The sequence below is a fragment of the Telopea speciosissima genome, chromosome 8 (genome assembly GCF_018873765.1).
Source record: "Telopea speciosissima isolate NSW1024214 ecotype Mountain lineage chromosome 8, Tspe_v1, whole genome shotgun sequence".
NCBI classification, from domain to species: Eukaryota; Viridiplantae; Streptophyta; class Magnoliopsida; order Proteales; family Proteaceae; genus Telopea; species Telopea speciosissima.
This window is the reverse complement of record NC_057923.1, coordinates 24,205,804-24,222,195: the sequence shown is the minus strand read 5'-3', so window position 1 is coordinate 24,222,195 and position 16,392 is coordinate 24,205,804. Positions and strand designations below refer to the sequence as shown.

Below are 16,392 nucleotides of genomic sequence, written 5' to 3'. Positions count from 1 at the left end.
GTGTAGTTGAGACAGGTGGCACCAGTGGAGGTGGTAGAGATAGGTTTAAATGTGATCATTGTGGGCGATCTGGCCATACCAAGGATAGGTGCTGGACTCTTCATGGTCGTCCTCCTGGTACACGGGGAGGTGTTCGTGGTAGCCGTAGAGAGGGAGCTTGAGGAGCACACTCTGGCAGATGCAGTGTTTCGCAGATGCTACCTAGGATGATTCCACTCTGGCAGATGCAGTGTTTCGCAGAGCTTGAGGAGCACACACTGAGGCTGATGCTACCTAGGATGATTCCACTCTGGCAGATGCAGTGTTTCGCAGGGTGATGTCATAGCTGAGCACATCTCCTACACCCACAGTGGCTGGTTCCTCTTCATCCCGCGCTTTGCAGGTCTCCACCTCAGCTTCTATTGCAGCCCAATCGTTGGTCATTGACTCTGGCGCTACTGACCACATGACTGGTATGTCCCATTATTATGATTCCTATACCATTTGTTCTAGTAAAGATAAGGTTCAGGTAGTTGATGGCTTCCTTTCCTCCATCTCTGGTAAGGGCATTATCCCTATGGACCCTCTTACATCATCCATTTCTCTTACCTCTGTTCTTCATGTCCCTAACCTTGCCCTTAATCTCTTATCTGTAAGTCATTTGACTAAATCTTTGAACTATTATGTCACCTTTTTTCCTTATTATTGTCTATTTCAGGATTTGGTGACGAAGAGGATTATTGGCAGTAGTCGTGAGGAGCAAGGCCTTTATCTTTTTTAACCTTTTTTGCCCACAACTCAGTCCCATGTGTCTAGACGTAATGATAGTAGTTCTGAGGATTCTGTTATGTTATGGTATCGTCGTCTTGGCTATCCTTCTTTTGTTGTAATGAGGAAACAGTTACCTCACTTATTTTCTTCTGTTGCCTCTTCTCATGTTTTTCAATGTGAACCATATATGTTTGCCAAACACTGTCGTTCATCTTATCCATATCATGGTAATAGGTCTGCTTCTTCTTTTCATATTGTGCATACTGATGTTTGGGGACCTTCCCCTACTACCTCTTTATTTGGTTATCGTTACTTTGTTTCTTTTGTTGATGATTTTCTCGTGCTACTTGGACTGTTCTTTTGAAGCATAAAAGTGATGTCTGTGATGCATTTAAGAATTTTTATCAAATGATTCTTACTCAGTTTGATACTCGGATCCAAATTGTTCGTTTGGATATGTTTGGTGGCCTCCAAACCTTTTTTACTGACAATGGCATTATCCATCAGCTAGCGTGTGTTGACACATCCCAACAAAATGGGGTAGCTGAGAGGAAAACCACCAATTATTGGAGGTCACTTGGAGTCTTCTCTTTGGCATACATGTTCCTAAGACCTTTTGGTCTGAAGGTCTTTGTTGGTTGAACCGTGGATTAGAGAGAGGGAAGAAAATAATAGAATTGATTGATTTAATGAGAGAAAGACCTCCTCTATTATAAATAGAGGGGAAGTTACAACTTATATAAGTTAGGCGATGTGGGACTAAACCCACACAGCCAACTAAACACTTAATGACATAAAAACTACCCCAAAAGGACCAAAATACCCCGACGATATTCTGGATTACATATTCCAACACTCCCCCTCAAGGCTCAAGCTGGATTATACAAATAAGTAAAGAAAGAAGATCCAGCTTGAACTAAAGAAAAAAAAAACTCCATAATAATACTAATACTCCCCCTCAAGTTGGCGCATACAAGGTACTAATGCCCAACTTGAACAAAATGGGAAGAAACTAAGTTGCAGTAGAATCCAGCTTGACATATGAATGCAGCTCCCAAATAAACCTTCAAGAATTTGAAATAATTGATCTCCAAAACCTGGGCAGCCTTAATCAGCAAACTTTCACCAATCTTCAACAGCTGTCCAGTGATGAATCTTTGATTGATAATCTTGAAGATAAGCAACTAGGGCAGCAAGCAGATGAATCAAGCAGCAAAAAAGCAGCGGAAAAAAATCAGCCCAACTGTAGAACCTCATATAGGCAGGCAATGACCAAACATCTTCAATACTTTAATACTTCAATCTCCCCCCTTACGGCAAATTCAACCCAATAACAAAGTAGATACCCATTGGCAATGGTGAAAACTCTGATCTTCTATGTTTTGCATCAAGTGTTCCCGCAAGTTCTGCTTCTACAATGTCTGCAGGTGTACTGTACATAATCCCCCCCACGTGTAGTACACGTGGGCATAACAGAGATGATGTAAGAAATAAGGCAAAAACATAATATTCTAGAAATTTCTAAGAGGTACTAAGGGTAATGGAAAAAGAAGAAAAGGCAAATTAGAGAATACCATTAACTTCCAAAGGGGTTATGGGTATATGCCAAAGGTATGTTTTGGGAGGTGGTGAAGTGAAAAGAGCAATGGGATAATGAACCATGGACAAAGACAATGCAACACAGTAATCTTCAACCTTTTTCAATCGATCAAACTAATTCCAAAACACCAATCTCCAATGATCAGATCTGAATTATAAAAAAACAGGTCTGGTTTTTAGAAGGAGAAGGCACCATTCTTAAAAAACATGATCGATCTTCACACAAGGAAGAACCAGTTTGCAAAATTCCAAACTATAAACTCCCACATGCTAAATAGAATTGACGAAGATATCTGGACAGCAATGGATGTAAGAAGCTTCAACAAAAAACTTGGATCAGATCTGAATTAGTGAACAAGGCTAGGATCAAGTTCGCAAAGTAAGCTGGATATGAACCAAAAAAGCTTCACATAACTGAATAGGTTCGTAGTTGCGACCAATAACCTTGCAACACACTGTTGTAATCCCAAATAAGCTGATCTCTAGGGTAGTAGATTTGAGTCTTCAATAATGAAAGAAATTTGATCTCCAATAGTAGGATACTCAGTCTCAATAATAGGGTAGCAGTAGTCCACATAAAGGCAACAGTAACATGTCAACCAGTCATGCTTACAGAAGCCAATCAATAGAACCAGCAAGGTAGGTAGTAAAGTTCAATAGAACTAGCAAATATAAGATAATCACTCAGTAGATCCAATAGGTAGTTGAAGCAGCCAGCCACATAAGAACAAGGAAAATAGGTTAATAATTGGAAAAATCGAGCCATAAGAATGAACCTGAATTTTTTCCAAAAATAACTGATGAATGATGCTGAAATATGGGTTGAATATTCCTCTGATATGTATAAGACTCTCCTCAAAATGTGAGCTTGATAGGAAAACCCTAACTCTAAAATCAATTGTTGTCAGGGTTTTAGAAAACCCTGAAATTAAGATCGATTTAGGGAAAGGGGGCTGTAATTGCTAATGTAGACATGTAATAGATGCTGACCAAGGCTGCTAGAATGGAACCTCCAAGGTGAACAATCAATCTCCAGTAAGAGTGAGACCTGATCTCCAAAGGGAAGAGACTCCAAAAAATCGCAGAAGTAGAGCAGGGCAGCATTATAACACTACACCAGCATAAAGGACCTTCTTCAAGCCTTGAACTGATGAAGGAGAGTTCTCTAAAAATGTTAGAACCACCTCCAAAGCACTCGAACAGCAGCAAACATCCCTAGCCCAAATCGATTTTTATCAGAAGAGATCGATTGGGGTAGGGGTCTTCAAAAAACTTGGATAGGTGCAATATTGAGGTCGATTGGTCCTTGAAGTGGGAGTAATTAGCCCTAAAAAAGTTAGCAAAAACTGAAACCTGAAAGTCAGGGTTTTTGGTAGGTAACCAAATTAGCAGGTTAAGGAATTTTTGCTGTAGAAACAAATCCAGCCATCAGAAAGGGTCCAAACTTAGGTCGAGTATGGCTTGTAGTAGTAGGGAATCACCCCCAAAAAATTAGCTGCATCTGAAAAGGGAAACTCTAAAATCGATTGGACGCAGGGTTTTGAAAAACCCTGACAAGTTGAGATCGACTAGGGTAGGGGCTGGAAAGGTTAATGAAAGATGGAGAAATAGAAAAAAGGAAAGGAGGTCAATGGAATAGGGTAGGAAGGTGCTGGAAAAGGCTGCATATGGTGCTTCAAAAGTGGAGGATCAGTCTTCTTTAGGTGATAGGAATCTGATCTCCAAAGACAAAAGGGAAACTCCAAATCGCAGATTAGGGTCCGACAGGATTTTAATGAAAAATGATAGAAGAGAAAGGGGGGCAGCAGTAAATCATTGATATTATGTCTACCTCATTAGTGCTGCCCCTGTTTTGGGCTGAAAGGGAGAAGAACAGGAGCAGGAAAAAACGAGAAAAGGGAGAAGAGGAGGAGAGATCGATTGGAAGGAAAGGAGGGAGAAATTAGGGTTTTTCTCTCTAACCTAGATCAGACCAGCTCTGATACCATGTTGGTTGAACCGTGGATTAGAGAGAGGGAAGAAAATAATAGAATTGATTGATTTAATGAGAGAAAGACGCCCTTTATTTATAATAGAGGGAAAGTTACAACTTATATAAGCTAGGCGATGTGGGACTAAACCCACACAGCCAACTAAACACTTAATAACATAAAAACTACCCCAAAAGGACCAAAATACCCGACGATATTCTGGATTACATATTCCAACACTCTTCTCACTGCTTCTTTTCTCATCAATCGCATGCCTACCAAACTCCTTGGCTCTAAGTCTGCCTTAGAAACCTTATCTCCACAGGTTTCTACTTTCTCTCTTCCTCCCAAAGTCTGTGGCTGTGTTTGTTATGTGCATGTTAACAAATCTCATCGCACTAAACTTGATCCCAAAGCTCTCGAGTGTCTGTTTCTTAGGTATTCTTCTACTTCCAAAGGCTACAAGTGTTATCATCCTTCTTCTCGTCGGTGTCTTCTCTTTAAAGATGTCACCTTTCTTGAATCTGTCCCTTTCTTTGCCCCTTCTCAGCATCCTCTTCAGGGGGGAGAATTGTGGAAGTGATTAGGCTGCTGAGTTCCTTCATTCTCGTCTCCCTATCTCTCCTTTTATGCTTGACATTGGAAAACACCGGACTATGGATGTGGTTGATACTGATGATCAATTAGGTGTGAATGTTGAAAATGGTTGTGGCAATGAGAAGGATTACCACCTTCAATACAAAAAAGGTGAAAGCTTGAAGAGTAAAGGAAAGAAGACCTGCCAAGAGTCCTCTTTAGATCCAGATCCACATCCTGAGATTCATTCTCCTCGATCAGGTGACATCTCTTCCCCTCCATCTGATTTAGACCTTCCTATTGCTGTTAGAAAAGGGAAAAGAGCTTGTACTAATCTCATAGCCCAGTTTGTTTCCTATGATGCTCTTTCTCCTATAGGTCTTGCCTTTATTGCTACTCTCTCTACTGCTTCTATTCCCAGGAATGTTACTGAGCCTATGTCTGACCCAAAGTGGAGACAAGCTATGTTTAAGGAGATGATGGCTCTTGAGAAGAATGGTACTTGGCAATTAGTGGATCTTCCCAGGGGATGTGTCCCAGTTGGATGCAGATGGGTCTACACAAACAAATATAAATCTGATGACACTGTTGAGAGATACAAAGCAAGGTTGGTGGCCAAGGGGTATAGTCAAGTCTATAGAATTGACTATCAGGAGACATTTGCTCCTTTGGCTAAGCACAACTCTATAAGAGTTCTTTTATCTTTAGCTGCCAATAAATATTGGCCATTATATCAATTAGATGTCAAGAATGCCTTCCTTCATGGTGACTTGGAAGAGGAAGTGTACATGTAAACTCCACTGGGCTTCAACATGCCTTCAGCTAAAGGGAAAGTTTGTCTTCTCAAGAAGGCACTATATGGTCTCAAACAGTCACCAAAGGCATGGTTTGAGCGCTTCCGACAGGCTATTTTGAAGAATGGGTATTCCCAGAGTCGAACTTATTACACTCTCTTTACCAATCGGGGCAATGGTAACATTACAGTTCTTATTGTCTATGTTGATGATATTTTAGTCACTGCAGATGACACAACAAAGATAGATAAACTGAAGATCTACTTGGCTCAACAGTTTGAAGTCAAAGATTTGGGTCCCTTGAAGTACTTCTTAAGGATTGAAGTATTAAGGTCCAAGAGAGGAATCAACATATGCCAACGGAAGTTTGTTCTTGGTTTGTTGACAGAGACAGGGATGTTAGGCTACAAACCAGCAAGCTCTCCTATTGAGCAGAAACACAAATTAGGAGAAGCTTGTAGCCCTCTCTTGTTGATGTAGGAAAGTACTAGAGGCTAGTGGGAAAGCTTATCTATCTTTCTATGACACACCCAGATATTTCCTATGCAGTGGGAGTAGTGAGCCAATTTATGCAAGCCCCCAAGAGTGGCCACTTAGCTGTGTATCGTATTCTCAGATATTTGAAGTCTTCCCCAGGGAAAGGGCTGCTGTATGCCAAACATGATCACTTGAAAGTGGAAGGTTTCACTGATGCTGATTGGGTTGGATCCATCATAGACAGGAGATCTACCTCTGGGTATTGTACTTTTGTGGGAGGAAATTTGGTTACATGGAGAAACAAAAAATAGCTTGTTGTAGCCAGATCCAGTGTAGAAGCAGAATTTAGAGCTATGGCTCATGGAGTGTGTGAGCTCATATGGTTGGAAAGATTAGTTTGGGAATGGGATTTGACACTAAAGGTCCTATGACTGTATGAGACTCTATTGTGATAACAAGGCTGCCATTAGTTTTGCTCACAATCCAGTGCAACATGACAGAACTAAGCACATTGAAGTCGATCGACACTTCATCAAGGAGAAGATAGACTCTAGTTGCATTTGTACTCCTTTTGTGAAAACTGGTGATCAACTGGCAGACATTTTAACCAAGGCTGTTGCCTCTCCTCAGTTTGGTACCCTCCTATGCAAGCTGGGAATGCATGACATTTATTCTCCAGCTTGAGGGGGAGTGTTAGAGTTGTTAGAAGAAGGGTAGTTTTGGAACTAGCTTAATGTCTAGTTTCCTCCTTATGTAATTTCTGTTTTTTATCCTTTGTTATCTTTTACCTCCCTAAGGAGTTGAATATAATTATCTTTTAAGTAGTAATGAAGTTATTTAAGTGTGTTGAGAAGTCTCTCAACACACAAGAGTTCTCACCGAAATACACTCCTCTCTTTTCTCTTTGTCTCCATCTTCTTCTTCCTCCTCCAATCTCTTCTTCCTTTCCTACTTGCGTCCCTAACATTAAAACTTAACTTTTGCAGCCCACAGGTCTCTTGCCTGGAGGAAGAGAGACAAGATCCCTTGTATCATTTTTCCTAAGGGCCCTCATTTCCTCTATCATAGCCTCTTTCCACCTCGAATTTGCCACTGCATCGTGCCAAGACTAGGGAATAGAGGTAGAAGACAAGGAAGACTCAAATGCAAGATAGGTGGAAGAGAGGGAATCATAGGACACAACATGAGAAATTGGGTGTTGGGTACAACTCCGCTTTCCTTTACGAACAGCCATAGCTAAATTCAAATAATCAACATTACTAGGAGGAGAAGGATTACTAGGTTCCGATGAGATGGTAGGCAGTCCTGGTTCTGAGGAGAGCAGTTGGCTAAGTGGAGCAGCAGTAGTGGTAATATTTGCAGGATCTTATGAGACTGAGAGGGAGTAAACACTTGCAATGGTTTAGCACTTGGTACACTGTCAGTACTTGGCTTCTTCCCTTGCATAGAAGGGTGCGTATCTAGCTCAGGAAAACACAATGTGGGGCTGTCAAGAGGAACAATCAACAACACATCATCACTAGAAAGCTCCCGCATAATAAGCGGCAGACTCATGAATAACAACATCCATAGTGACGATCATACGACCAGAAGGCGGATGGTAACACTTATAGCCCTTCTGAGTGGTAGAGTAGCCAATGAAAATGCACCAGAGCCCTGAGGGTCAAGTTTGCCAGCAAGGCGATGATTGCTTGCGAAACACACACAACCAAAGACTTGCGGAGGAAGAGTGAAAGAGGAGCGGTGCTGAAGAACATCTAGAGGAGAATGGGAACTCAACATGTGAGAAGGCATGCGGTTGATTAAGTACGCAACAGTAAAGACGGCCTCACTCTAGTAGTGTTTAAGGAAATGCATTTCAAACATTAGAGCACGTGCGACCTGAAACAGGTGGCCTTTTTTTCATTCCACGACACCATTTTGGGCTGGAGTACCCACGCAACTAGTCTGATGAATGATACCCTCAGTAGTAAGATAGGACTGAAAAGCAAGGTTCGAAAACTCGGGTCTCGGTGGCATCTCGGCCAGGCCAGAAACCGAGTCGAGCCGAGATCTCGCCGAGTTGCTGCAAATTTTTTTTTTTGGACTCGGACCCCCAACTCGGTGGGTTGTACACATATTTTGGGTCTGAAACTTGGTATCCAGCTTATTTCAGGCCATTTAAACACAATGGCATGCCCAGATTTGCCAAAAAACAAGTCCAAATATGAGTTTCACTTTGGACCATAGGTTGGTATGCGACGAGTCGTACTAAAACAACCTAATCTACATATAATTTAGTAAAATTGGCACTTGAATCTTCACTTTGGCACTTCAATCTAACTCTAAACAGTGCATTCCAGCCAACAATCGAAAGAAAGAAGAAGAAATTTGAAGGAGAGGTGTTTTTCCCCTTGGTTTAGAGCCTATCGAGTTCTGTCCCTGCTCTCTCTTATGTTGGAAATGGGTTTTTGGGTGAAAAATGGGCTGACTACAATTAAATAGCACTTTTGGGCCCAACCTGCCGAGTTCTCGGCGAGATATTGGTTTTTTTGCATTGAAAATACCTTGTTTTTGAGCCTCGAGATATCACCGAGATTCGGCGAGATCTCGGCCGAGAAATTGCACTCCTAGGAACCGACTGGTAACTCGACTCGGTATGGCCCAAAACCAAGAAACTCGGCTCTCGAACCTTGCTGAAAGAGCCCTCAAGATATTCCCGACCATTATCACTGTGGAGAGCCTTAACAATGCCATTAAACTGAATTTTAATCATACGATGAAAGAGCTGAAAACATTGAAACGCTTCACTCTTATGATGCAATAAATATGTCCACGTATAGCACGGGAATGACAATCAATAAATGTCACAAAGTAGCGATAACAAAAAATGGAATGAATGAAGAAATACTAAATCGTCCCATAGTAAATTTCAAATTTTGGTTCTTCCCAGAATTACTCCTACTATTTGATGCATATAGGATGAAACCGTGGGTCATACCAATCAAATTACTTTTAAATTTGAATAGAAATAAAAACATTAGTGAATTGCTTGTAACCTAGCTATACACATGGTACTAAATCTCGTTTCGTTTCGTTTCGGTGTTTCGGTTTGACCGAAATTTTCGAGATACCGAAATTTTGTCGAAATATGGTATTTTTCTGTGGGTGAAAAATGCCAAAAATACCGAGATTTCCGAAATTTTCGAAACGAGATTACCGAAATTACCGAGATTTCTGAAATTTTCAAAATGGGATGACCGAAATTTCCGAAATATTGCACGTGACACTTTTAGTGATTTTTTCAATATCTCGCGATATATTGTGTCCATGATATTTCGTCGATATCTCACGAGATATCGTCGAAATATGGTATTTTTCCATTTCGGATTGGTATCGTATCTCGGACAGCTCGAGATATACGAAATATTGCCGAAATTTCACGAGATTTTGAACCTTGGCTATACACGCTGGGTATTCGGCCTGGTTGTTAGTGCAGGCGAAGTTCAGCGGAGATCGGAATGTGAGCATCTTCGGGCGATATGACTTCGTCTCCTACTCCACTGCCGTTGTGATTCATTGCTCCATTAAAGTCACAAAAAAAGTCATTAGGATTACATTTCTTAAAAAGATTAGGATGCAGACGAATCCAACTCATGAGCCTGAGGAGTGAGAGCCGAAGTTGCAGGGTGATTGTCCCTAGCAAATATAAATCACCACTTAATTTACCACTGCCAATCGTTCTCCCTGTCACCAAGTGCTGAAACACACAATGAGATGGAAAAAATGTGACCTTACAATTTAAGTCTAGAGTGATACTATTACTACTAATAGAAAGAGGATTAGTAAAAAATTGGGAACATGAAGTACGGAAGAAGGAAAAAGAGGTGGAGTACTGAATGGATCCTTTCCCAGAGAGAGAGGAAAGGGAGCCGTCAGCAACTCAAACACGTTCTTTACCTGAACATGGATAAAAAGTAGAGAAATAACTACAGGAGCCAGTCACATGATCTGTGGTGCCGGAGTCAGTTATCCAAGGAGGGATAGCAGAGGCACAATGACCAATAAAAGAGATACCTGAATGGACAAAGTTGGAGGCAGAAGAGGTCAAACCAGATGCGGCAGATGCAATAATGGATGATAACAAGGTGGTGTCCAACTTGGACATCAGACGGCGGAGAGCCTGCAGATCATCCTGGGTGAGCTGACCGTCGGTGGATGTGGGAGGAGTCACCTCGGTATGGTGTGCATGAGCTGGGTCCAAGGTACCACGTCCACGACCACGACCACGACCACGACCACGCCCACATGTAGAGGTGGGGCATTCATGTAACTTGCAACAATACTCCTTCTTATGGCGTTCCTTCCCACAATACTCACACTTCACTGGATCACGAGTGGGACCATCCCAATCAGATGAAGGATGGCCAGTGGAACGAGTGGAAACATCTCTGGACTGAGAACTAGAGCCAGTGTAGAGGGCTGATCTCTCCTGAGAGACAGGCTGTAGCATGGCTGTCCGCCGGCTTTCCTCAAGTTGAACAAGGGCATAGGACTGTTCCGAGGAGGGGAAAGGGTCCCGACTGAAGACATGGGAGCGTATATGATCGTACTCCACAGTCAGTCCAGCCAAAAAATCATAGACGCGGTTATATCTTCATGTTTCTTGAAGCTAGCAGCATCGGTAGAGCATGTAGCCTGAAAAGTCTCATAGAAGTCTAGTTCCTGTCACATGCTTCGCAACTCAGAATAGTATTAGGACAGTGACATCTCCTTCTGGGTGGTCCCATGAAGTCTTTTGCGCAGCTCATAGACTTGGGCCGCATTTCCAGCTTGTGAATATGTCTCCTTGGCCGTGTTCCAAATCTTCTCAGCAGAGTCCAAGAGAAGATAGCCAAGGGCAATAGAAGGTTGCATAGAGTTAATCAAACATGACATGACAAAAGAGTCATCGGAAATCCATTTTTGCAACTGAGGATCAGCAGTCGTAGGTTTCACAACATCACCCGTAAGATACCCGGTAAAACCACGGGCAGCAGTAGATAGGAAGCAAGAGCATGACCACATCAAATAGTTGCTGCCATCAAGCTTGATGGAGCTTAATAGGGAATGACGGAAACTCACTAGGAGTGTTACAACTCATCATGTCAGTGTTAGTTGAGGTAGTACTTTCGCCGGACATGACTGCTGATCAAGCAAGATAAGCCCAACTGCTCGCTACAGAAAAATAAGGATGAAAACAAGGCTGTAGGAAAGGAGCATCACAGGGAAAGAGATTCCAATAACAAGGAATCATGGTTTAAGCCATAAGGAGCAAACCAAACATAGGAAAGGAACCCTTGGTGAGAAGAAGAGAATTACCGAGGGTTAGATCATGTAGGGAACCCTCGGTGAAGGGAAGAGGGTTTAGAGAGAAGAAAAAAGGAGGCGGTGGACTTGAAGTAGGGAGAGAAAGTTGCGGAAGAGAAAAAAAAGAAAGAGAAGTCGTGAGAGGAAGAGAAGGTCGCGAGAGAGAGAAGGTTGCGAGAGGAGTCGCTAGAAGAAGAGAGGGTGGTGGAACTGTTGGTGGTTGAGAGAGACAAGAGTTGGCGGTGGCGGTGATTAAGGAGAGAGGCGGAAGAGAAGGTGAGAGGGTAAGTCCCGAGAGAGAAAAGGGTTGCTGGCAGTGAGGAAGAATGATGGAAGACTGGTGCTGTGTTGAGTCACAGTGATGGCGGTGGCAGCATAGGTACTAGGGCGGGGTTCCCAAGACTGATTTCTGCTTTGTTACCATGATGAAACTAATTTGGGAGAATGATTGCTCCCTAGGGATCACAGCCAAGCTTTATTTATAATAAGTAGAAACATTACAAATTACAAGTATACCCTTGAGGCAGAATATACCTAATCTAAAACCCAAAATATATTCAACAAACAACAAGAATGTATGTTGTATGTGCCAAATTTCCACGGGTGGAAAACATCAATATTTTATATTCAGATTGATCTCAATGTTTTAACTTCCCTTAAATGTGTTTGATATCATCTAATGTGTTTCTAGGCTTCCATGCAAGGATTGCAAGGTCCACAACTTTGGAGGTTACTGCTTTTGCTTAAAGGACAATGTATATTATACAGGCGATACAGGGATGTTTTGGAACCTTTTAAATATGCTGGTTACCCAATGCTGATTGATGCAGTAACCGTGGACAAAGATGACAACAACTTTCTTTCTTCTGATAGAGCACCCCTTCTTGTTGCTGCCTCAGAATTAGTGTGGCTGACGTACGTATCCCTGTTACCTTTATCCCCTGTTTTCTGAACTTCATTCCATTGTTGACTGATCATGTGCCGGTCTAAACACATCTTTTATGTTTGTCTCATATTTCAGGTGTGCATCTTCTTCATTAAATGGTGAAGAACTCGTGAGGGATACTGGAATACCACTTCTTGCAAATCTTTTTTCCCGTTGTATGTGTGTTGTCCAGCCAACTACTCCTGCAAGTGAACCATCTGCCATTATTGTTACAAATGTGATGCACACATTTTCTGTCCTGAGTCAATTTGAAAGTGCCAGAGTTGAGATGGTTAGATTCAGTGGAATAGTTGAGGATATTGTGCACTGCACTGAACTAGAGCTTGTGCCTGCCGCTGTTGATGCTGCACTTAGGACTGCTGCTCATGTTTCTGTATCATCTGAATTGCAGGATGCTTTACTAAAAGCTGGTGTATTATGGTATACTTTCATTTCATGTTAAGTTTTTCGTTCTTATAAGTAAGCAGATGGAGATCGGAAAAGAATGCAGGAAATTGGGGACAAAGAAATAAACTCCTGCCCCCTCCTTCCTCCACCACACCACCCCCCCCAAAAAAAAAAATTTTATAACTTTTTTCCAGAAGATAATGTGCCCCTTAGTGATAATCTCTGGGATAAATTTAGGGTGGATTTTTCATTCTATTGTATTGTTTAGTCGCTATAGTAGCTGGATACCTGGATTAGATTTGTTGCAGGCATATATTGGTTTTTTATTACTTTATCATGTACCTGATATTCCCTTCTTTTAGAATGCTTCTTTATTTTTAAATCCTTTTGTCATCTGGTTTGTTGGTCAGATTATCAAGTTCCATCATTACAACTTTTTTTTTTTCAAGTTGTTGAAGCTTTTTAGTTGGATAAAACATCAGGGAAGTTATCGATTGCTACATAATTATGGACGTCATGATCTGCGCATAGTTTTTAGGCTAAATTACACGTCACCCCCTGGTTTTCAAACGAAACTCAAATCACCCCCTGGTTTTTGAAAATACTCATCTGTCCCCCTCCACAGTAACAGTGTTAGTATGCTGTTAGTTATTGGTGTGATGGACTATTTTACCCTTGTACTAAAACATTTGATTTAGGATTTTTAGTTACAAGGGTAAAATCATAAATCAACACTGGTCAAGGGTAGTTTAGGGATTTAAATTTATTTAACTGGCTGACATCATCAGTTAACAGCATAAAACTAACGGTAGGGACTAATTTGTCATATTGGGATCTAATAAGGGGGTGATTTGAGTATTTTAAAAAATCAGGGGGTGATTTGAGTTTCGTTTGAAAACCAGGGGGTGACGTGTAATTTACCCTAGTTTTTAAAAGTGAACCGGGAGATCAAAGTGATAAAGGGGCTCAGTTTCAGTTTTGTCCAGTCAAACTGTGGTTTAATAAACTAATTAATAATAATTAAAAATGGGAGTATTAATTGGTAGAGAGGTAGGCAGTTGTTCTAACAGTTGGTTGCTGCTTTGAATCTCCATATATGCAATTTAATATTTGACTTTTACCTAAAGAAATCATTGAACTGCAGTTACTGGTTTTCTGAAACTGCATGGTTTGATTTCGGTTTTTAATCCTAGGTGGTCTATGTCCAGACTGAACCAAAAGAGGGTGGTTTTGGTCCAACTCAATGCGGCCGTCACGTACGGTTTTTTAAACTATGATTCTGCATTATGATGTCATATCTGTCCTCTCTCACATTTTTAGGTTTTCTCCCTTCAGGTATCTCTTGCCATTGCTGCTGCAGTATGACTCAACTGCTGAGGAGGCTGATGTAACAGAAGCACATGGTGTTGGTGCTAGAGTGCAAATTGCTAAAAATATGCATGCTATCCTAGCATCTCAAGCTCTCTCAAGTCTCAGCGGTTTGTGTGGTGATGGAACTTCAACATCCTATAATAAGTTTGCAGCTGATGCCCTTCGAGCTTTGCTGACTCCTAAACTTGCCAACATGTTAAAACATCAGTTGCCCAAGGTTCTTTTGTCCACTTTAAACACAAACATGGAGTCCCCAGAGGTAAATGCAATGGCTGTCCCAATTTACTGGTTGCTTTTGCCGTACACTGTCTTTTGGACATTGAATTCTGATTTTTCTGTATTTTGAGATTGCTCTTAGTCTGTTAATTTACTTGTCTTGTGAGTGTGTGTGCCTGATCTAATCAGATGTTTATGCGATTCAATTTTGATTCTGAGTGCAGATTATTTGGAACTCATCAACCCGAGCAGAACTACTGAAATTTGTGGATCAGCAACGTGCTAGTCAGGGTCCCGATGGTTCATATGAATTGAAAGAGTCTCATGCTTTTACATATGAAGCACTATCAAAAGAACTCCATGTTGGAAATGTTTACCTGAGGATATATAATGATCAACCTGATTTTGAGATAAGTGAACCGGATGCTTTTTGCATTGCACTCCTTGATTTTATATCTGGCCTAGTGCATAATCGATATGGTAAAGATTCTAGTGGTCAGACAAAATCCAATAACAATGATTTATCCATTAATTCATCCGAACATCAAAATGGTACAGTTGATGGAGTGGATAATGAACAGCAGAGTCTTGATGATGCAGTCTCTGATGTAGAAGTTGCTGGCAAAGAGGATATGAATCTTTTTAAGAACCTTCAAATTGGATTGACCTCTCTTCAGGTATATTTCTGGCTAGAGATGTAAATGGATATTTGGATATACAGATAATTGGATATCAGAACTGAATTCAGATACCTTGTGACATCCAATGGTAATTGGATATGAGTTTATTGGTAAATCTGCTTTTAAAATATTTGCTCCAATTATGTATTTTTTTTATTTTATGGGTAATTATTTAATGATGTATACTTAATCTGTATGATAGATACTATCGTTCTTTAAAATTTACCACAACATAAAAGTGATTGTGGAATATGAGTATATTATAAAATAAATTGAATTCAAATTTGATGACCCAATTCTTGGTGGATACACAATTCAGATGCCCAAATTGAATATCCGTCAGATATTCGATCGAATCCTTGACTGGATACGAATTCAGATACTCATGTTTCTTCTCCAAATTCACTCCGTATGCATACTTATTTCTGGCTTGTGAATTTCTCTTCTTTGCTCTCTCTCTCTCTCTCTCTCTATAAACTTGACATTTTTATTTCTGACTGCAGAATTTATTGACAAGCAACTCAACTCTGGCTTCTGTATTCTCTACTAAAGAACGGCTAGTGCCTCTTTTTACATGCTTTTCTCTTCCTGTTGCATCAGAAAGAAATATCTCTCAACTTTGCCTTAGTGTGCTTTCACTCTTGACCACATATGCTCCTTGCTTGGAGGCTATGGTGGCAGATAGGGAGAGTCTCCTTCTTTTATTTCAGATGCTGCATTCAGCCCCCACTAGCCGTGAAGGGGCTCTACATGTACTTTATGCCTTGGCAAGCACAGCTGAGCTTGCATGGGCTGCTGCCAAGCATGGTGGTGTAGTTTATATTCTTGAGCTTCTTTTGCCTTTGCAAGGTAAAGTTTCTAACCTTATTTAACGCATTTATATATCAATATATGAATTATTTATACTGATAACAAAGGTGATGCTATGCAGAAGAAGTTCCTCTGCAACAAAGAGCAGCAGCTGCCTCTTTGTTGAGCAAACTTGTTGAGCAGCCAATGCACGGACCCAGAGTGGGTATAACACTAGCAAGATTTCTTCCAGATGGCCTAGTGTCTGTTATCAGGGATGGACCTGGTGAAGCTGTGGTTGCTGCCCTTGAGCAAACTACAGAAACACCAGAACTTGTATGGACACCAGCGATGGCAACTTCTTTGTCTGCACAGATTGCAACAATGGCATCAGACCTTTATTGTGAACAGATGAAAGGCCGTGTTGTTGATTGGGATGTTCCTGAGCAAGCATCCGGGCAACAGGAAATGAGAGATGAGCCACAGGTTTGATTTTTAATATATCCTTA

General features: G+C 41.1%; 1 protein-coding gene across 1 annotated transcript in view; it reads left to right on the top strand.

Moving 5' to 3' along the window:
* LOC122672186 (dnaJ homolog subfamily C GRV2-like) overlaps positions 1 to 16,392 on the top strand; it is a 146,376-nt gene that overhangs the window by 68,377 nt on the left and 61,607 nt on the right. Inside the window, exons 13-18 of the mRNA XM_043869683.1 lie at positions 12,186 to 12,409; positions 12,516 to 12,860; positions 14,163 to 14,457; positions 14,639 to 15,091; positions 15,598 to 15,943; positions 16,026 to 16,369. Coding sequence (XP_043725618.1) covers positions 12,186 to 12,409; positions 12,516 to 12,860; positions 14,163 to 14,457; positions 14,639 to 15,091; positions 15,598 to 15,943; positions 16,026 to 16,369 — 2,007 coding nt within the window. The remainder of the gene's footprint in view (positions 1 to 12,185; positions 12,410 to 12,515; positions 12,861 to 14,162; positions 14,458 to 14,638; positions 15,092 to 15,597; positions 15,944 to 16,025; positions 16,370 to 16,392) is intronic.